The sequence below is a fragment of the Solanum dulcamara genome, chromosome 10, assembly GCF_947179165.1.
Source record: "Solanum dulcamara chromosome 10, daSolDulc1.2, whole genome shotgun sequence".
NCBI classification, from domain to species: Eukaryota; Viridiplantae; Streptophyta; class Magnoliopsida; order Solanales; family Solanaceae; genus Solanum; species Solanum dulcamara.
In genome coordinates, this window is record NC_077246.1 from 2465929 (window position 1) to 2487987 (window position 22059).

Genomic DNA, 22059 nt, shown 5'->3' on the forward strand with positions numbered 1-22059 from the left:
TCGTCCCACGACCTATGGTTGGAAAGATATTTCAATTACCTACAACTTTCATTTTGAGAGCTTTCCCAAATTCCCAAATTCTAAAGAGGTTATGGCCTCCCAAAGTTGGCTTACCCGAAATGTGACTTTAAGAAAAAAAAACATTTGATGGCTTCTACTTTGATTTGGCTCAAGGGTCCTTCTTGAGATGTATTTTACTTCACATAAATTATTCAAATAACTTGGCATCTATAACAAATCATGTCCTTTTAAAATTCAAAATTAAAAGTCCTTGAATTTATAACCGTTAGCTTACGAATAATCCAGATGCAAAAATACAGAATGTAACATCACCGATGGATTAGGCCTATGTATTATGCCAATTTAAAACCACATCACAAGATTAAAATATCTTCCTTTATTTTTAAAACTGAATCCAATCAAACTTAAACACGTAAATTGAAATAGAGGCATGGGCTCTACCTTAGGCGAAGGGTGATTCAATGTATACCCTTCACCAAAAAATTATATGATGTACAAAAATTAAATATTAATTTTATTACTAATATATATTTAATTTCATAAACTTTTAAAATAATTTAAAAGTAAATTTACAATTTCTAACTTCCCCACAAACGAAAAAAACATATTCTTTATCGACAATTCTTTCTTTTTCTTCACAGCTTTATTAAGTGTTTTCAAAGATCTATATATTATCAGTTTGGCAGAACACTTGTTTTTTAGATAGATTGTAAAGTGAAGAACAATATAGTCACGAGACTGAATTTTTTTTTGTCTTTTAGGAAGTGGCCACCACAGTCCATTTCCATAAAATTCTAGTAAGAGAATCCATCTTAAAAGCTATTTTGATTTTTTTTCATCATATAATATATAAAGTGAAATTTGAATATTTGTCACGGGATTATGTTATATACTAACAAACAAAACCTGTGTTCTCCATAGGTAAGCATAGATAAATACAAAAAGAGAAAAAGAGTAATAGATAGTTTGATTCCTTAATTAATAATAAAATTCTAATTTTAAACTTATAATATCTAATTAAGTATATTTAATTTTTAATTAATTAAAATGTGTACAAAAAAATTGCTTGTGATTATTAATTATTTCATTGCTTAATTACAGATATGTTAGGTTAAATTATATTCATGTTACTTTATATTTGATGGTAACATAATCCTTAAAAAGTTCAAATATATATACATATTTCCAACATAAATAGATCAAAAACACACATCTTCACACTTTAACATTGAATGTGTTGAGTTCTATATCATCAAGGACCAAAATCACCTGCATGAATTGCGATAGATGATTATAATTTATTCGTACTTAATCAGAAATATCGAGGGAATACAAAAAAATGTTATTATCCATTACAAAAATAACCTATGTAGTTTCTTTATCCCTATTTTGTTTAACACACTTTTCTTTTACTATAGTGATGATAGTGACTTTTTTTTAATATTTAAAAATAATTTAATTTTAAAAATATCTATAAAATATTTTAAATCACAAGTTTTGATTTTTTTTTAAAATTCTCCAATGAATTAAATACTATCACATAAATTTGAACGGAGTCACTACCTTTTTTGGGAACATGGTAGCCATCAAATAAAATTATATAAGGTGAATTTGTTATTTCTTTGCTTCTGCATTGAAGACTTATTGCAAGTGAAACAAGAATGATGGAGGAGGAATTTAATTCATCTCCCCAAAAATATACAGAAGCAGAAACTGATGATTCAACTAAGTTTAACAACTCCTTGCAAGTAAGTAATATTTATGCTGAGTACTCGTTTGTTTGAGTGGTAGAGCTAGAGGGGCAGAAGGGGTTCATCTGAATCTTGTTTGTTAAAAATTCACATTGTATATATGATGTTAACTCTTTTTAGTGTTATATAGTAAATAATGAACTTCAAGGATGAAAATTATGTCTCCACCACTTGTTTGGTGGTTGTTATTTTGTCCAATTTTTAGGTGCTAGAGCATGAGTGTGTGTGTGTGTTTGTGGTGTTTCTTGACAACAATTTCTTGTGATGAGTACTTTTTTATTTCAGTGGCAGAGCTAGAAGGGTGGGAGGGGTTCATCCGAATTCCGTTCGCTGAAGAATCACATTCGTTAAAAAATCATACAATGTTAAAGTTTTGAGATAATAGTCAAAACCACATCTCACTATCACTTTTTGCGCGAGTTTCAATGCACCCCACCTATTACTTATTCCATTTTCTACCCAAACTATCGTCATCTGTGTATTAAAACACACTTTGTTGAGTAGATGTGCAGATGTTGATAGTTGAAGTATGAAAATAAAACAGCTTATAATTGGTCTAATCACATAGTTGGAGTGTGAAACTTGTGAAAAAGTAACAGTCAGGTGTGTTTTTGACAATTAACTCTAATTTTTTTAGTGGTATATACTAGTAAATAATGAACTTTCCAAGTGAAAATTCTGTCTCCGCCCCACTGATTTGTTTGTTGTTTCTTTTTCTCCAAATTTTAGGTGCTAGAGTATGTGTGATGAGAGTGTATGGTGTTTCTTGACAACAATCTCTTGTGGAGATTATAACTTTTTTTTTTGTAGGAACTCAAGGATTTGTGCTCTCAACTTCATCATGCTGCAGATTATTGTGAGAAAGCATTTGTTAAGGCAGAAGAGAAAAGAGCGTGAGTATTTCTATAGTTAATTTCTTCGCGTATTGTAACTGAACTTTATCCACTATAACAGAAAAGCTATGCAACTATTTTTTGTCATATTAAAGTCACTGGACTTTACGCACTATAACATGACTAAGTTTTAGTCATGGTAGTACGTACGTTTACTTTAGGTCCTACGTCTTAGCATTCTATTAATCCTGTCAGAGATTTATATGTCAATAGAAAATATAGAGAACGTCTGTTGTTGAGACGTACTTTATGTTGTTGTCGCAGTGTAGTGGAAAACACAAAAGAGTACCTCTGCAGAGCTGTTGTTACAGTTGTTGATCATTTAGGATCTGTCTCAGCTAAACTTGAATGCAAGATTTCAACTATAGATACAGCTTCTGAAACAGAGCTACAAATTGATGGTTTGACTCAAGTTCGTAGTATTTTACTCAATTTTTTATACCGTCAGTATATATAACTTAACGTACTTACCAATTTCTCACCTTTCTTCTACCTTCTCTTGTTTCCTTTTGATAATTTTTACTAATGTTTCCCTGTGTTTGTTCGATTTAATTAGAGGCTCGCGACCTGCCAGCAATACTCTAACAAGCTTGCTCTCACAAGGCTTTGTTGGAATACTGATATAGCAACATTTCATCGTCGTTATATATCACCACGTAATTTTTCAATCCATTCAATAATAAAGTCAGTAATAAATCTGAAATGAAACATAATTGTATACTAATACTTTTTGTTTTCTAAAATCAGCAATTCAAGATCTCAGGAGAATGAAACAAATGTCAAGGTAATACTTTTATCCATTGCATGATTTCAAGCTATGTTGCTCGGACTCTTGAAAAAATGTCACATGGTGCATGTTGGATCTTCTAAAAGTAGTGCATTTTTGGAGGATCCAGCATGGGTTCTGCAACAGTTTGGAGAGTCTGAGCAATATAGATTTCAAGAACAATGTATATTGGGAGAGTAAAAGCCTAACGGACTTGGACGAATGAAGGGGATTCGGTATACAAATTGATAATAAGACTCTAGACAAGGATGAATTTGAGGCAGAGGAAGATGTGCCACTATTTTGTTACACTTACAACTTTAAGCCTTCTCTACTTGAAGTATCAGAGCCAAAGTCTAGCTTTACACCTCCAGGTAAAAAGAAAACACATTTACAAGATGAGAAATTTTCAAAATTAGAGTTTTTCGAATTTCAACGTTCAAATATGGATTTGCAGTGCTTCCTGTTCGCGATGGACTATCTGTTGCACCAAAATCACAAAATTCCAACTTTAAGTTTCAGGTATCTTTATATCAGCAATGTATAGATATGGATAGTGTTAAACACCATGTTAATTTTTTTTTTTTTTTTTACTTTCTCTTGTGAATGCAGGAGGCTCGAAAGCAAAAACGAAACATATTGAATTGGAAAGCGATGCATAATAAGGACATCAGGTCACTCATTCGACGTGGTAGAAGAATAGTTACATGAATTTATGAAGAGTCGAAAGACTGCCATGAAACTTCCCTTCAAGATTTTGTAGGCCTCAAGTTACCAGGTTTAAAGATATGTATTATTACTCTTGATTTTGCAAATTATGTTTATTATAAAGGGAGATTATGCTACAAAACATAACATGCATTTTGAACTTCCCTATCCACAATGGAAGGAAGAGCACTCACATACTTCGAATACTAACAACGTCGAACTCCTTAAAAAAGGTCGGAGTATTACACACGAGTGAACTTTTTAACTACTTTAGATTTTGTTTACTTCCTATTCCTCCTACCACCCTGACATTGTTCTCGTTTCTTTTTTCGTTCCTAGTGTCGTTGCCTAGTGCTTTTAATGTCGAGATGTTGGACTTCTTAGGCCACTTCCAATCTTTTCAATGTAGGATAATCTCTTGGGAGTAATACAAGCTAGTTTCCCTATGCAATTGTAGTCATTTTCACCTTTGAAATAAGCCTCCAAGTTACCCGTCGAATGATTCTTCTTCATTCCTGTGTCTCCTAGCTCTTCACTCCAACCAATGAAATCAGATAAAGTCGGTGTTTGTGCAGCAGAACTTAATACCTCTGCCTCTAGTTCCCTTGGAGTTGACATACCACTTAGTGGAAATTGAGGTGAGGAATCAGCTGATGAGAGGTTCAACTTTTCCAATTCAAGTGATGGATTTTGTGTTAGAGAGTCGGCGTATAGGACATCTTCGATGCGTGACATAACCGTGTTAGCTAGGCTTTCTAGCACCCTTGAATAGCTCTCCAGAACAGAATGTCCTATATCCTGTACACAATAACAAAAACAGAAACAAACAAATTGTGATTTTTGTCAGGTAATGAGGAAATATTCTCTTCCAAAAATACTCGTCACTCTCTGTGTTTCATTTTATGTAAAGGTGTTTGATTAAGCATGAAGTTTAAGAAAGAAAGACGGACTATTGGAACTCGTGGTTTTAAACATGTCATGACATTTTTGTGGCTATAAAATTATGCCATTAGGGATAAAGGGCAGCCCGGGGAAGAGCCACACCCCAAGGGATGTAATGTAGGTAGTCTACCCTGATGCAAGCATCAATGGCTGGTTCCATAGTTCGAGCCTGTGGCCTATATGTCACATGGAGACAACTTTACCATTGCTCCAGGTTTCGCTTCAAACTCATGTCATTAGGGATAAAATGGAAAATCACAAGTTAAATCCTGTCTAAAAATAGAAATGTCTCGTTCTTTTTTGAAACAAACTAAAAGGGAAAACGTGCCACGTAAAATGGAACAGGATAAAACATCTTACGTTGTTATGTTCGATTTTGCTAATGTCAAGAGAAGATTGAGGGATTCCAGGAAATTTTTGTTTTAACAAGAGTAAGATAGCCTCTGCTCTTTCTTCAAAAAGCTCTCTTTTCTCCACACTCACAGCTAAACCCCATGTAGATTTTCCATCTTTAAGGTGCATTTTCCGTTGCCAAATTACTATAGATGCCTCAATTCTGTTTTTAAGATCAAGAACTTTGTGTTCTGTGGACAAATCCATTGTTAAAAGAAATTGTTCAGGTTCAAAGAACTCAATTGTGATGCTCTTGTAGATTGAATCACCAAGACTTGATCTACCATTCTGGAACAAATCAGATAAATCAATAACAGAAATGACAGTATCTTCGAGCCGAGCCCCTTATAAAAAAACAGGTTGATTTCTTAGACAGTCACTCAACTAATAATTATTATCTCAGAAAGTTGATTCCACTTCAATAAAGAAAGTGACTTTCTGAGATAATAACTATTACTAACTCTATTAAAAGCTCTGTTGCTCGGACTCTTCAAAAATATTGTCAGGTGTGTGTCGGATCATCAAAAATCCGACACAGGTGCAGCAACATTTCTGGAGGGTCCGAGTGAACATTGATTAAAAGTGTATGCAAGAGAGTGTCATTTTACTTACCTTAGGGAGAGATTCAATGTAGTTTTCAGGAATTTCCATTTCTGAGAGTATTTGTGCATTAATAGCCATAGATGCTTTCTGTACTTGGTTCACACAATCTTTCTGATATTGAAGCCATTTTCGACATGTATCTGAGAGACCCTCTGGTGGAACCTTGATTGTAGGTAGCCACCATTTATCATCTCTCTGGACACCTTTCTCGGATTCATCAGCATCTTTTGAGACATACCAGAACTCGTTCTCGTCTTTAAATTTTTCTAAGCAATCCTGTTAAGCATCATGAAATTATCCAGCATTAGAGATGAATGCAACTCGTGTACTCCCTCTATTCCATTTTATATGACACTCTTTTCTTTTTAGTTTGTTCCAAAAAGTGACATGCTCTTATAACCATAGAAATGCCATAGCATATTTTAGACAGCAAGTTCGAAGGGTACTTTATATGTGCCTAAACTCTTTTTTTTTTATTAAACTTCGTGCATAGACATATAAAATGAAATGGAGAGTGACAGATTAATTTGCTCGCATCCTCCAAAAACGTTGGCATACTTGTGTCGGATCACCCAAATATATTATTTTTGGAAGATCCGACACACACCAAACGGTACTTTTTGAAGAGTTTGAACATCATAGGACCAATCAAGTAATGCCATAGCAAGAGGGAAATGCTGGTACTCACAATGAGCATTGCATCAAGCTTTTTCAAGGCTGGGATGTTCATGAACAAATCTCTTCTTTGTTGTGTCACCATTACCTGCCAAATCACTATCAAGATTTCTGTTTTTTTTTTCAATGATCACTATTTCTACTCTAAGGATGTGCTCGGTACACAGAAAATAACAAGTTCCCTAAAAATGAGGAAAATGATTTTCCAGTAGATAAAACAAGTTTCACAAGTGTCATTCCACATTGATTGTCTCCTCCCCACCCTCCAACACACCTCATTTTCACCCCCACCCCACACCCCCAACCCCCAGTGTTTGTCTAGATTAGATACAAATGTTTTTAGGATAATATTTTTAGCTTACAGAACACAAGGAAATAAGTAAAACCTTTAAAATATTTTTCAAGAAAGCATTTTTCTTCGTACCGAACACACCCTAAATCATGAATTGGAAAGGAGAGAGATACCTCAATGTTTGTTCCATCCTTAGATTTTTGTTGAGAAGGAACAAATTCAACAATGTAATCTGATACAGATAAAAGCCAGTTGATTTCTTTTCTCCATCTTGCTTTTCTCTCTTCAGACATTGGCTCCAATTTCCTTTGTTCTCCAAAAACAGAAGCTATATGTTTTACACACAGAAAGAGTTAGTAATAATTTCTCCATATATCTAAACATTGAACAAAATCTGGATAATGTTTGATGACATTATGGTGAAAATCACCTGCAAGATTAGTAATGGCATTTGATAAAGCTAGAGCCGATGAAACGCCCTGTCCTCTACCAGACATGTCCTCTCCTAAAAGTAGCTTCGCGAACCTTTCTTTCATCATTTCCATCTCTACATCCAAATCAAAACAGAACGAAAAACATGCATTTACATCTAATTTGGACAAAGGAAATCAATGATCATGGGAAAAACTGTCATTCAAACATGCATTCCTACATGTTTATGAAATGAATATCATGTAAAATCATACAAATCCTGAAGCATTTTTTATCTTTCTGATGCAAAATTGTAATTCAATCTTGGAGAGACTAATCCAGAATCTAGAGACAATGAATTTGGAATGAACGTACGTAATCTTAGTAAATACATACATTTTAAATTATTTTTGCATATGTATACATAGTTCAAGCTGAAAGGATTACGAGTTCAGTTGATCCTACAAAACTAGATTCACCTTTGTGCATCTACAAGTTTATGACAACAAACATGATAAACGTAATGGTTACATATATTGGCGAATCTAGAATCTAGAGACAGTGAATTCATAATGAATGTGATCTCAGTATATATATATATATATGTGTACATTCAAATTTCTCTTTGGCATATGCATTTTAATTTCTATTTGGATACGTATACATAGTTCGAGCTGAATGGTTACCTGAACCTTGTTTATCCTTGTGGATGTTTCTTGATCTTTCTCCTTCCTTGGCGAAGCGCGAAATGGAATCAACAGACCTATTAAAAACACTAGTTAATTGTTGTAATTCTAATGCTGAAGATGATTTTGCACCTAATTGACTCCTAAATTTCATCTCTTTGCCATGTCCATTTTTCTCTAACACTACATCATGATGATGGTGATTATGTGCATGTCTTCCTTCAAAAATCTTCCTAAAATTGAAAGATCTTGACTTTGAAATCTTGTATATTTCTCTAACCATTTTATTTTTTTTGCCTAATCAATTATGCAACAATGTCACATGGAAATTGAAAGAGATAAAAAAGCACTTAATTTCTCAAAAAATGAAAGGCAAAATGATATGATGAATATGAGAAAAATGGTTTGGTTTTTTGATAACAATAAGGAAATGACATAGTGGGAGTTAGTGTCTTTGCTGTTAATTAAGGTTAATGAATTATGTTTTTTCTTTTGGAAAGTGGGGTGCATGTTTGATGAATGGAAAAGGAAAGGGGTAGGTGAAAAATTAAGTGGAAGAATAAATATTTGAGCTTATTTTGTTCTATTTTTGGTTTGTTTATGGTTGTATTTTTTATGATAGCAAAAAGCCAGGGAAAGCATACGAATGATCAACTAACTCTTTTTTAAATCTCTTTTTTGCCCCACTTTTCAGCCTATTTTAAGAGGATTTTTAAGTAAGTTTTTACCTATGCGGTGGTTTAAAAGTTGATGCATAGAACTTAAACTCATTTGAAAAATCAACTTTATTTTAGCATTAATTGGTGCTAAATATACGCAATAAAAATATGCCATCTATTTCAAGTTATATATCTTATTTATTTCCTTTTTTATCTTTTTAAAAAAGAATATCACTTTCTATATTTAAAAATTATTTAACTATAAATTTTCACATCACGTGGCAAGTTTAAACCATTAATATTTTTTAGTAAGGGTTAATGTTTCAATAACAAGTAGAAGAGCTAGTTTATTAGCTCATAATTTATAACTAACTCGAATATGATTTATTGTTTTACTAGATTTGAGAAACAATAAAATAAAAAGAGGGACAAAGTGCTATAGATAACACTTTAATCACAAATTCAGATAAATAATTTGTTCTTTGAGAATTAATTTAGATGGCCCAGACCCATAGAAAAATTCATGGCTTCTTATTTGCATTAAAATATAATAGAATATTTTGATATATTAAATATAATTTAATTTAATATCATAAAATTGAGAAGTGGTACGTATATTTTTTAAAGTCGAGTGTTCAATAGACACATAAAATAAAAAGAGAATCAAACACAACTCTTTTAGGTCAAGCCACTACATACCCTATTTTGATCCTTGTCTGACATAACAATAATAATGATAGCTGATGGAATGGTTGAAGTTTCTCGACTTTTAATTAGAGATTTTAAATTTAAATTATGGATATTAAAAAAATTATATTGGGTACATTATCTCAAAATGAGCGATGTAATGTGTAATTCATAGGGGCAAAGCCAACTTGTTGTCAAGGGGTTCATCTGAACCACCTTCGACAGAAAATCATACTATTTATACATAGTTAAAATTATTATTTATGTATATATAGTAGATATCGAACCTTCTTCGACTAGTTAGTGTGCTGACTTCTTCAGATTTTGAATCTATTAGTAAACATCCTGACTTCAATACTGATAATTTGAATATTGTGAAACTCTCGAATTCTGAATATCGGATAAAAAATTATTAAAAGAAATCGCAGTTCAACTTTGACCAAAAAAAACTTCCCCATGTGCTTCCTTCTCTCCTCTATCATTGCTATAAATAAATAGGGAGGTCCTAAAATATGTGAAGGTGTTATGTTGGATTTGATTTGAGGCCTATATTTAGTACTTGTGTGTTAAATAGGTCTAGAAGTAATTGGAGGCAAGTTAAAAGCTGGCTCTACTATGAAGACTTTGAAAAATACAGAGTATATTAAGAGGTCAATACAAAATTTAAATTTTATGAGTTCGATAATTATAGAGTTTGCATTAAAATTATCAAATTTTGATAAAAACCCGTATAGTACGTTCTATGTTTGATTTGTGCAAAGTGAGTCCATTTTCTAGGTCTCCATCTTGATTTGTACCTATTTTTAAAAATTATGCAAATATAACCTTACTTTTTCGGACAAAATTATATTAGGGGCTAATGTTTACTCATATATCTCTCAATTTTTAAAAAAAGAAAAATAAAGAAAAATACAAAAAAGAAAAAAAGATATTAGATTGTCATATAATACTTGCAATAAGTTATCATTTTAAACTATTATTTAACGTTTTCTAATAAAAAATTCAATTTTTCAAAAGAATTCGTTAAACCATGGTTGGAAATTAAGGTCCATAAATTGCAAGAGAAATAAAAAAAATTGTTATTTATCAAACAATTATCTCAAAAAGAAACAACAGGTGAAAATTGCTCTACATTTCATATACACCCCCAAGTATATATGAGTATCCATAAAAATATAGTAAAAATTTATTCACATGTGATATATGTCAAGCCGATAAATATAAGACGTGTGTTACATCACACACTTATAACTTAACCATATTTTCTTTAAACATATCTCATTTTATTTTTTTAAAAAATTAAATTACTTAATATGCAAATAAATTTTTACTACCTAAAAACGTACTGAGTGAATAAATGGGACATGAAAGCCTCATTATAACAAAGGCAGATATTATAAAAGTATGCACAGCCATTTAGGTAAGATTCATTTCAAGAAAATAATGACTAAATATAAATCACATATAGTTTATTGATAAAGTGTTTGTTATACTTTTTACTTCGATTTCCTAAAAATGAGTTATATCTCTCTCCTCTGATATTTTATGTGTCGAAAATTCTCATTGATATATACATAGATTACAAGTTCGGTGAATTAGTATCAATTTCTTCTCTCAACTAGTATCACCAACACAAACTCTTCCTTAGAAATCAAAAAACATAAAAATAATTATTTAGTAAAAGTACAACTCAACGTACAAACTTTCCGTATGCACCAAATTTAAGAGATAATCAACCATATTGAAGTTGTTAACTTGTTATATACAACCATACTAAAATTATTCACATTATTAATTACACGTAACAATAAGTATGAGACTCGTAGCGGAGTTAACGCTAAACTGGAAGATTGGAGACGCACCTTGGAGTCTAAGGGGTTTAAGCTGAGTAGAACCAAGACAGAGTACCTAGAGTGCAAGTTCAGTGAGACACCTCAAGAGGTTGGCGCGGAAGTTAGGCTCGGGGACCAAGCCATCCAAAAGAGAAGTAGTTTTAAGTACCTTGGTTCTATCATGCAAGACAGCGGAGAGATCGACGAGGATGTCACACGCCGTATTGGGGCAGGATGGATGAAATGGAGGCTTGCCTCCGGTGTGTTATGTGACAAGAAGGTGCCACCACAACTTAAGGGCAAGTTCTACAAAGTGGTCGTTAGACCAGCTATGTTATATGGGGCAGAGTGTTGGCCAGTTAAGGTCTCCCACGTGCAAAAGATGAAGGTTGCCGAGATGAGAATGTTGAGATGGATGTGTGGGCATACCAGGAGTGACAGGATTAGAAATGAGGCTATTCGAGAAAAGGTAGGAGTGGCCTCGGTGGAAGACAAGATGCGGGAAACGCGACTGAGATGGTTTGGACATGTGAAGAGGAGAGTCTCAGAGGCACCAGTGCGGAGATGTGAGAGGCTGGCCATGGATGGTTTCAGAAGAGGTAGGGGTAGGCCGAAGAAATATTGGGGAGAGGTGATCAGACAGGACATGGCGCATTTACGACTTGGCGAGGACATGACCCTAGATAGGAGGGTGTGGAGGACACACATTAGGGTAGAAGGCTAGTTCATAGTGGTTTTATTCTCCCTTATTCGTAGGCGTATTAACGCACTATGATTTCTGGTACTCTGCTGTATGTTATTTATGGTATTTATGTTATTATCCAATAATAATATCTACTGTTTTTTGTGCTTTGATTATACTATTGTTTGGATCGTTTTCATTATCTACTTATTTACTCTAATATTCTTGTCTAACCTTGTTCTATACTTTTATTGAGCCGAGGGTCTTTCGGAAACAGCCGTCCTACATTGGTAGGAGTCAGGTCTGCGTACACTCTACCCTCCCCAGACCCCACGATGTGGGATTTCACTGGGTTGTTGTTGTTGTAATAAGTATGAACCATAACAAATAAAGTACTTAAAGAAAAATTAAAAGCGCCCACCGTGGGGCTCGAACCCACGACCACAAGGTTAAGAGCCTTGCGCTCTACCAACTGAGCTAGACGGGCATGTTTTGTTGTTTTGCAATTATCTTTGAAAGTTAAACTTGTTATCTCTTATGTAAATATTATTTTCTTTTGGAAAAGGGGTCAAAAATGCCCTCAATTTATAGTTTGGTCCACAAATGCCCTTGCCGTCAATACTTTGGTTCAAAAATGTCTTTATTGTTATATAATGGGTCAAAAATGCCCTTTTTACCCTTTAAATAACAATAAGGGCATTTCTGGACCAAAGTATTGACGGCAAGAACATTTTTGGAACAAACTATAAACGGAGGGCATTTTTGTTCATTTCAAATAGTTTAAGGGAATTTTTTACCCTTTTTCCTTTTCTTTTTGAAAGTTTAAAAAGAAAACAATAAGGGCATTTCTGGACCAAAGTATTGACGGCAAGGACATTTTTGGACCAAACTATAAACGGAGGGCATTTTTGTTCATTTCAAATAGTTTAAGGGAATTTTTTACCCTTTTTCCTCTCTTTTTTGAAAGTTTAAAAAGAATCATCTTATAAAACTTTTACTCAGTTTAATTTGAATATTTATTTCAATATAAAAAATTATATCTTATACTATATTTAATTTAATATACGTATGTATCATTTGATCATAATTAATTAATATATATATCACTCATTATGATAAACTAATATAATATCAATATTTTTATTTAAGGATATTTTGTTACCCCTAATCAAATTAGTGGCTAACACATAAAGGCAAATTCAAGATTAAGAGTTCAGGGTGTTCTAAAGAAAGAAATATTGCATTCCTTTCAAAAAGAAAGAAACACTTTTGATGATAGTGTGGATCAAATCCACAACTCTAGTGTGGTAAAGTGTTTCTATGGCCCCTTCCTAACTACTGAGCCGTCAATTAGTTTTGTTAAATGGTTCTTAAGTTAATATATATGTATATTTAATTTTCTAATACAAATGCAGGGTCTATGAAAAAGGTATTGGGTTTGTCCAAACTCCCAAACCTCCACTTAGCTCTATGCCTGCTAACAAACCAATATTGTTGGAAATTTTACGGAAAATACTTTAACACAATACTTGTAAGGAATTCTCATATCTTGAGGCATGTCAAAATACACTGTCCTTGAAGATATTTCATCCGATATGAATGTATCCCATATAATTCAACAAGCTCTTCTAATATAAAGCTGGAAGTCAGAAACTAATAAGAATTCTTTTAAAATAAACCCAGCACAATAGAATATAAGAAGGATGATAATCTTTTTTCTTCTATCTTATGACAGTAAATCCAAAGAGGCTTATATAGGCAAACAACCAAATGGATCAAAGGATTTCTAACGTTTCTCAAATATTGAAGAGTTATAAAAGTCATTAAGACTAATGAAGAATTGACTTAATGAATTGTCAATAAAGGGCTAATAATTATGGGTTAATGACAATAAAGAATATGCATCAACTGTCAAAAGTAAACGAAAGATTAAGGGAAAATTAATAGCCACTCAATGCTATTCAGGAAGATGAATACTTTTTTGAGATACTAAAATTATTTTTCCAACAAATATTGGGTGTTCCCTCGAGAGACGATATTAATGGTAAGACAATTTAAAATATAAAAAAATAAAAATAAAAAAAATTAAGAGGATTCAACATTTAGTATATATATACATAAAATAATAGTAATTTTAACTTTATATATATACAATATTATATGTTTCTTGTCGGGTGCAATTCAAATAAATCTCCTTCAATAACCTATCTCCAATTGTGTTATCATGAGAGTAAAGATGGTATCATTTTTAATTCAATGAAGAATATAAGCTGCTAGTAATTGGCCCGCAAGAATGATTGAGTTGGTATTAGTATCTAGTAATTAATCCGTAAAAGTGATTGAATTGATTGAACACATCATTTTTTAATTAGAAAATCTCAAATTTGAAATTCTTTGTATTTTTACTCAGTCGAACTCATCGCACGGAATATATCTAGTACACCTCTTCAATATAAACTCTAGTAATTGTGCAAGCAATGGTCATTTAATATTGTTCTTTCTTGGTCTAAGATCATACATGTTTCAGCCACTGAGAGACTTATTATTATTTACTTTCCTTTTTTCCTATGAAGTAATGTTATATCTTTTTTTTTTCTCAAAGTCAAATAAAGACCACTAATTTCCCTAACTAATCGGAGAAAAGTAAGGTGACAAAATTAGATGTAGATTTTCTTATATTCGCTGCGTTTCATTTTTAAAAATGAAAAGTTGGGCTTTCTTAATTATATTAATCAAAATTTGTTGAATATCCACGTTTTTGTATTGACTTCACTAACATAATAATCCAATAAAAGACGTGTCACTAGATTGAAGATGTGAAACCAACTAGACGTTATGGTTTTCAATAAATTTTAAAGTAATACAAATTGATGATAATTATAAATAAAATATGATAAAAATAAAGATTTTATTGATAAATATTTGTATAAGTGTTTAAGCATTTTAATATCAATATTGAGTGATTAATTTGCATAAGTGACATATGTTATTATTCTCTCTTTAGTGCATAAAAATGTCTTTCATTATCATCTTTAGTTAGTGCAAGACTAAATCATTTCATTATGTATTTTAAATCTAATTATCAATAATAAGTGGTGCACTAAATCATTCCATTATGTATTTTTAACATAATTATCACTAATAATTGATGCACTAAATCATAATGGTGCACTAAATGATGATAATGATGGCATTCCATTATTTTTTTTATCTTTGTATGATTTTCTCTCCTATAAATAGAGAGGTCTTCTTTGTTTTGATATGGAAGATAAGAGAAGAAAAAAATTATTGAGAGAATTAAGTTTGTCTAAAAAGAGAGTTCTTATTAGTTGAAGGGAGGTGTTCTTTGTGTGGAGCTTTAAACTCAACTCTTGTCCAGAGTTTGTTGAGTTACATTTTGTGATAAGGCTGTTGTATCCTGGAGGGGACAAGTCAAGAGGACTACTGCTGGACCAGTGAAACGATTTACTGCAGTGGGCTTGAATCTCCTTAAAAAGAGCGAGATATCCGCGCTTCAGCCAAGAAGTGAAGTTAATTTCTTCATTTTATTTTTCAATTGTAATTTGTAATCTTGTAATTTCACCAACAATTTGTGTATATATAACTTTATTTATCTCTGATTTTTCTCTTCTAAATATTTTTGATAATTATTAGTAGTGTATTTCTTGAAAGTAGGATGAGTATAGACCTTTTTGTGAAATATTTGATCGCCACAAACATGGATAATATTTTACTTTAAGAAGGACAATATCTGATGTTTTGATCTCTTTGTGAATATTCAAGATTTTATGAAATATTTGAAATGTCTCTTCAAGAGAATATTTGATGTTTTGATCTCTTTGTGATTATAATCTCACATTGATTAAAAATTGATCTAGTAATTTACTTATATAAACTTGAACAATTATATCCTCGTGAGCTAGCTTTCGAAGGTAAACTTCTGTATCGGGCTGTTTATATGTGATTCCACTGTCCACACGTGATGTATTTTTTTTTAGATTAGCTTAGTTTAAACATGTTTCATAAATTACTTCCTTTCTTCATCCACCTTCCTCTCATCAAAATTTCCAGACCAATTTTCCAATTAGGTACACTTCAACTCACATGGGACAAAGCATCATACTCAACAACCATCCAACATTCACATTTAATAATAAATTAGCACAATAAAGTTGAAAAAATAGAAAATTCCCTAAAGTCCAAGTTCTTGAATGTACAAGGACATTGTCAATTGTCATCATCATTATGATATAACAATAATTGGGATAGAGAGGGTAGACTGAAAAACAAAACAAAACAAAAAAAGTCAAGATTTTACCAGCTATTATAGTTGTGGGATCTGGGGTTTGTTCACTCTTTTGCTGACACAAGTGTAAGGGCAAATAAAGGTGAGAATTCAAGAAAAGACAGTGTTAATTATGTGTGTTTGTGTGTGTAAATTTATCATTTGGGATCTTTTCTTTTTCCAAGATTTTCATTTGGGTGCATTTAATTACTTATAAAAATTGTTCATTTTTCAGTTTGTAGCGAGGCTGGAGGTAAGAAAATCACTTTCTTTGAATTAAGGAATCAGGTTATGCACATGACACATTGGGATAAAAATGGAGTCTTTAAGCTGCTTTGTGTGTGTGTGTGTAAATTTATCACTTGGGGTTTCTTCTTTCTTCAAGATTTTCATTTGGTTGCTTTTGATGACAGATGTTTGATACTTTTTCATTCATTTCTCATTTTGTAGAGAGGCTGGAGGTAAAAAATAAATCACCTTTTTGATCAAAGGATCAGGTTATACACATTCACATTGAGATAAAAATGGAGTCTTTAAGCTGCTTTGTGTATGTTGATTTATCACTTGGGATCTTTTTTTTCTTCAAGATTTTCATTTGGGTGCATTTCATTAGTTTGCTTCTTATATATAAGCTGAAGATAAGGTTTCACGTTCTAGCCCTGGCTGGATATTATGTAGTCAGTCGCCTTTGATAGGGAGTGTTTTAATCCAAAGTAGGACTTTTCAGTGTGAATCCGAATATCAGCTTATACATGAACAAATTGGGACAAAAATGGGGTCTCTGTAAGCTGTTTTACAGTATTCAATATGTGTGTGTGTGAATTTATCAATTGGGATCTTTTTCCCCCCAAAATCTTCATTTGGGTGCATTTGATTACAGATGTTTTGCCTTTTTGTTCAAAGGATCAGCTCATACATGAACATATTAGGGATAAAAATGGAGTCTTTCAGCTGCTTTACAGTGTAAAATATATGTGTATGTGTGTAATTTTATCACTTGGGATCCTTTTTTTTCCCCAAGATTTTTATTTGGCTGCTTTTGATTACAGATATTTGATCCTTTCTCATTCATTACTAATTTTGTATAGAGGCTGAAGATTAAGAAAATCACTTTTTGATCAAAGTATCAACTTATACATGAACACATTGGGGGGAAAATGGAGTCTTTAAACTGTTTTACAGTGTTTTTAGTGACTTGTAGGTTTGTCTTTTGAGATGTAAAATTATTGTTGTGGAGATCCATATCTTTATATTTATCATATTGTATCTATCCCATTGAATTATCTCCCTTTTTATCTCATTCATCAAATATTCTTAAAGATTAAGAAAGTGTATCGTGAGAATTAAGAAATGAATATACTTAATAACTCTAATTTGAATATTTCAGAGATGAATGTTATTCAATATTTGAGAAGTTTATATTTGTCTTTATAGACAGCAACTAATTCTTTATATTTGGTTCTGCTTTCTGTTACTCAAAGCTGAAAAAGAAGTTTTATTTGTCAATCTTTGAAAAGTTCTTCAAGGCATATACTTGTTAATGTGAGTACATTTGGCAAATCCTTTTAGTTTAAAAACTTTCATTCTGTTTATTTTTTTCGGATTTCAAGTCGTTATCTTGACTAGTTCTGCTTGAAATTTTATGTCATAGAATATTCCTCAAGATAGTCTGAGATCAGTTATGTACAGATCATTTGTCACTTGTGATGATCCCAAAGGTGTCATTGAAGGTACGACAATTAAAAAATTCAAGACCGGCCCTCAAAATATCGAAGATCATAAGGATTCAAAGGATGTTGCAAAAGATTTGTTGAAAGGAGCTTTTGATTTACAAGAGTCTTTAGTGATGTTGGGGAAATTGCAAGAAGCTTCTGAATATATGAAAAAGTTGAGGAAAAGAGAATCTGGTGCAACAGGTGTTGGCAGGACCATATCTGAACGTGTTGTTGCAGATCACTGGTATGATAACAAGGTGGAGTTTGGAAAGCGTAGTCTTTCTGTTGACCGTTCTCGTGATTGTTATGATGAGCTAAGGGAAGTAATAAGAGATAGCCTTGCTAGACAAAATCTGTTGCCACCATGTTGTGCTTCAGAAAAGGCTCGTTTCGATAGAAGAAAAGTAGACTTGTATCAAGATTTCTCGCCCACGAGCTTCACTAGCTCGAGTGAGTCATTGATAGAAAAGGCCTGTGTTGCTGATGCCAGAAAACTGGTTATGTCACCCGAGTTACCGTCCACTAGCTCAAGCCAATTTGCTTCTTTTGACTGTTCTCGAGACAAGGAGAAACCAAAAGTGCCAAATTTGATTGCAAGGTTAATGGGACTTGAAGAGGTTCCTTCAACACCCCTGCATCAGAAACAATTAGAGAAGGACAAGATTTTGAAGCCGAGAAGGCCTATATTCGAAATAGACTTGCCAAAGGCGACGAAGCAGTCTGTCATCAACCAGAAGGTGGATCCAAAACGGAGAACACTAGACGGAATAATTGAAACCATGCAATTCAAAGGCCTTTTGAGATGCAAGTCTAATAATGTGATCTCTCATCAATTGAAGAGTTCTGCTGATGATGCTCCTCCTATTGTGATCATGAAGCCCGTGTACGCTCCTGAACTGCAGGCAGAAAGGTTTTCGACCTCCAGCCATGATGAAAATCCTCCGGACACTAAAGATTCATTTGGTAAACGGAACTTAAAGGAAGAGAATTCACCTGCGAATTTCACTATCTACCGGAAAATGCAGACAAGAAAAGTTCAGAAGAGTAGCTGCATCCCCGAAAAAGGATCCAAGGACCATAGTGAGGGAACACTTCCTTTGACAAAAAATAGAGCTTCGTCTCCTGGAAGGACTAAGCAACCAAAGAAAGAAGTGTTTGAGAGAACTCAACGAGCTCCTGGTGCGAAGAAATCTGGAGAAATGAAAAATGCTGGTCCCAGTAACACTACTAAAGTTCAAGATCAAAGCAAGAGGACCACTGCTAAAGTGATGAAACTTGAGAAAAAGTCGAATGCACCAGAAAAACTTGTTGCATTCCAAAATAGCGCCGACTCAAAGAGAATCACAGCCGTTGCAGCACATAACTCCAGAAATAGGAAGAAGAATGTCAAAACTGACAAGTCAGTCAAGAGTTCCTCTATTGTCCCTATTGTAAGTGCACATTTATGCCTTCTATTTTTAAAGTCTTAGGTAACTTTTCAATAAGAAACTAATGTTTATTACTCTCAAACGTTATTATTCTTCATATAAGACTATAATCAGAGTAATGGAATATGTCGATGCAGGTTGAGAATATGGAACACAACGATGAACGAGACAGTGATATAGCCATAAAAAAGGTTACATCCTCAGAAGAGCTACCATGTGAGAAAGTGGCTGAAATCTCCCAGAATGTTGTCTCTGGTAAGGTGCTCGTTTCGTTATGTGTGACATTGTGTCAAGTAATCAGTATTAATCTTGTGTTATCTATGTGATTTAGGCCTATGTTGCTCGGACTCTCCAATATTGTTGCTGAACCCGTGTCAAATCCTTCAAAAATGTACTGCGCTTGAAGGATCCGACATGTACCTGGCGACATTTTTGAAGAGTTTGAGCGACATAGCTTCAGGCAATCTTTCGCAGATATTCATTGTACATTGGCTCGTAAATAACTGTTCCTAGCAAAAGCATGAAACTTGCCTGGATGTTAGATGAATTCACTAGATCTTGTGTTTAATGAATATGCATGGTTTGTCTAAAAACTAAATTCTGTTTTTTAGACGCGGTTTCCATGAGAAAACGTTGAAAAATCTCTTGAGAGACTAGAAGAGAGTCGATGCTAGTTAAACAAATGGCTTTTGTTGTTTTGATCAATTTCTTTTTATATGAGATATAAGATACAGTGAATCCTTTATCAAAAAACAAAAAAGATACAGTGAATCGGCCTTCAGACAAATGATTTTTCTGTATTCTGATTGTTGTTCTTCTATCTGCTAGATAACTTATTATGGTAATTCAGTTAGTTCGTCGCTTAGAAAAGACAGGTTAGGAACCTGCAGTAGCAACTGAATCATATCGAGCTTAAACTTCTATGCTCTGATCACTTAATACATTTTGAAGATGGACACAAAAACTCATTATTATCATATCCGTTCTTAAGAAAAGCATGTTCAACAGTAGCCACTTTGTGAATATATGTACATCTACCTTTAGAGGACCGCACGAGAAACAAATGATGATGTAAAAGGTAGTTACATACTGGAAATTGCTATTTCTATACGTCTCTCGAACCAAATAGATTACTGTATCCTTGCAAGTATAAGAATAAACATATTGTGTACTATTTCTTGTGATTGATTAAAGTAGATTAATCTCTAGGTGTGGTTCAAATACTTACAAATGATATTACTTCTTCTATTGCAGATAATCTTAAGAATGGTGAATGTTCCGCAGCTGAATCTACCGTGCCATTATTCCAATGTGACGATGATGTCCCACTAATGGAGCACACTAGGTATCAAATCCATCTGGCTTCAACTGAGAAGGAAAACCTCAAATCTGGAGCCATTACACGACACATACTGTTGAGCAATGAATCGTTCCTCAGTCGGGCAGAGGAGCTTTTTGACACTGATGCATGGGAACCGACAGTATGGAAGACAATTAGTGTAGACAATGAAATGCCTAACAGCACACTAGTACTGGATTGCGCAAACGAATTGTTGGAAAACATAAGGTCTCAGCGCACCCTGGAAATATCAAAAAGTCCTGTTAACATGTCAAGAGTCTCCATCTCCTTCGACAAGTTGTTGAATGAAATTTGTGACGCGATTGAAGTCTTGAAAAGTTACACTAAGGTTGATGCCAATAGCCTTTCTGTTGATACTCTTTATGCGTTACACAAAAGAGATTTATCGTGCAACAGATTGGTTAGTACAGCATGGGATCTTGGTTGGAGGAATGCATTTACTCTGGATGAGGTTAAACATGTAGTGACTGACATTGAGAAGCATGTTTTAAATGGAATTATCGAGGATGTACTTACTGAATTCACACTGTAGTTACTGCACATATTCAAAGGCCGAGCCCGGATTTGAAGTTTATAAGTTCTGATGCCCCTTCGTTTGCCACAACACCAACAACCTATTTAAGCTACTGGGTTCGTAGTGTACAATACATACATATTTAGTGGATTTGTCAATACATATACAAGATTTGAGACAAAGCTACTGAATTCTGCCGATTTCGTAACGTATATTGTACCTCTGCCACTACATATATTCAGGTTGGCATACATAATGTGTAAATAGAAATACTCTTATAGTATTCTACTTACAGGGTAGTTGAAAAGGGTATTCAAGAAGCTGTGTTTTTAGAATTACAGAATAATACCAAGGCTGAATGGAATCTATTAATATTTCTGTAATCTATTAATATTTGAAGTTGGTCAGCATGTCTCAAGTTCGAGCTTTAGAATGGAATTTTTTTAGTAGGACCAGTTCCCTAATAGGCGTTATGTTGTGCGAGTTTGAATTCGTTGAATTAATGAATTTCGAATACTAAATATCTATATCAAAAAATGTATTTTGACTATAGCTGATTCTTGCAAATATTTCTTTGGTCTTTTAACTTCTATATACTTAACGTATAAAAGAAATCTCCACTATATATGTATTTAACATGTTGTAATATGTTATTTATCTCTTTTTTTTTAGTTACTAACTAGTTATTATAATTATCTAATACAACATTTTGTCTATGCTATTAGGGCTCTCCCTTTGAATATACAATTGAGTTGAT

General features: G+C 33.1%; 3 protein-coding genes and 1 non-coding gene across 9 annotated transcripts; 2 read left to right on the plus strand and 2 right to left on the minus strand.

Annotated features, from left to right (window-relative positions):
• The first annotated feature begins 1569 nt into the window (after positions 1-1569).
• LOC129871104 (probable protein ABIL5) lies at positions 1570-4262 on the plus strand. The gene is made up of 8 exons (XM_055945974.1): positions 1570-1769; positions 2583-2665; positions 2930-3077; positions 3222-3321; positions 3413-3449; positions 3660-3805; positions 3889-3953; positions 4044-4262. The coding sequence occupies exons 1-8, from the start codon at positions 1683-1685 to the stop codon at positions 4140-4142; spliced, it is 765 nt and encodes a 254-aa protein (XP_055801949.1). The 5' UTR covers positions 1570-1682; the 3' UTR covers positions 4143-4262.
• LOC129871103 (rho guanine nucleotide exchange factor 8-like) lies at positions 4203-8687 on the minus strand. 2 transcript variants are annotated; one of them, XM_055945972.1, is made up of 7 exons: positions 8142-8687; positions 7475-7591; positions 7218-7372; positions 6766-6840; positions 6087-6353; positions 5442-5762; positions 4203-4937 (listed from the first exon to the last, which is right to left on the minus strand). In XM_055945972.1, the coding sequence occupies exons 1-7, from the start codon at positions 8422-8424 to the stop codon at positions 4497-4499; spliced, it is 1659 nt and encodes a 552-aa protein (XP_055801947.1). In that variant the 5' UTR covers positions 8425-8687; the 3' UTR covers positions 4203-4496. The 2 variants fall into 2 exon arrangements, with proteins under 2 accessions (XP_055801947.1, XP_055801948.1); XM_055945973.1 differs by lacking the exon at positions 5442-5762.
• Positions 8688-12415: 3728 nt separating this feature from the next.
• TRNAK-CUU (transfer RNA lysine (anticodon CUU)) lies at positions 12416-12488 on the minus strand. Its single transcript has one exon. It is a non-coding gene; the product is annotated as a tRNA-Lys (tRNA).
• A 3526-nt stretch (positions 12489-16014) lies between these two features.
• Positions 16015-21712, plus strand: LOC129871105 (uncharacterized). Of its 5 annotated transcripts, none has more exons than XM_055945976.1 (4): positions 16015-16389; positions 17938-19431; positions 19566-19683; positions 20683-21712. In XM_055945976.1, exons 2-4 carry the CDS (start codon positions 17968-17970, stop codon positions 21318-21320), a joined length of 2220 nt encoding a protein of 739 aa, XP_055801951.1. In that variant the 5' UTR covers positions 16015-16389; positions 17938-17967; the 3' UTR covers positions 21321-21712. The 5 variants fall into 5 exon arrangements, with proteins under 5 accessions (XP_055801951.1, XP_055801954.1, XP_055801950.1 ...); XM_055945979.1 differs by having other exon boundaries at positions 17976-19431; XM_055945975.1 differs by lacking the exon at positions 16015-16389 and adding an exon at positions 17731-17828.
• Positions 21713-22059: the final 347 nt, after the last annotated feature.

Coding starts and splice junctions, on each gene's coding strand:
- LOC129871103 (XM_055945972.1), bottom strand. CDS start 8,424: ATGGTTAGAGAAATATACAAGATTTCAAAGTCAAGATCTTTCAATTTT. Junction 7,592..8,141: donor CAAGGATAAACAAGGTTCAG/GTAACCATTCAG, acceptor ATTTGGATGTAG/AGATGGAAATGATGAAAGAA. Junction 6,841..7,217: donor AGGATGGAACAAACATTGAG/GTATCTCTCTCC, acceptor GTGATTTGGCAG/GTAATGGTGACACAACAAAG.
- LOC129871104 (XM_055945974.1), top strand. CDS start 1,683: ATGATGGAGGAGGAATTTAATTCATCTCCCCAAAAATATACAGAAGCA. Junction 3,078..3,221: donor AAATTGATGGTTTGACTCAA/GTTCGTAGTATT, acceptor CGATTTAATTAG/AGGCTCGCGACCTGCCAGCA. Junction 3,450..3,659: donor AGAATGAAACAAATGTCAAG/GTAATACTTTTA, acceptor GGACGAATGAAG/GGGATTCGGTATACAAATTG.
- LOC129871105 (XM_055945976.1), top strand. CDS start 17,968: ATGTACAGATCATTTGTCACTTGTGATGATCCCAAAGGTGTCATTGAA. Junction 19,432..19,565: donor GTTCCTCTATTGTCCCTATT/GTAAGTGCACAT, acceptor ATGTCGATGCAG/GTTGAGAATATGGAACACAA. Junction 19,684..20,682: donor CTCCCAGAATGTTGTCTCTG/GTAAGGTGCTCG, acceptor CTTCTATTGCAG/ATAATCTTAAGAATGGTGAA.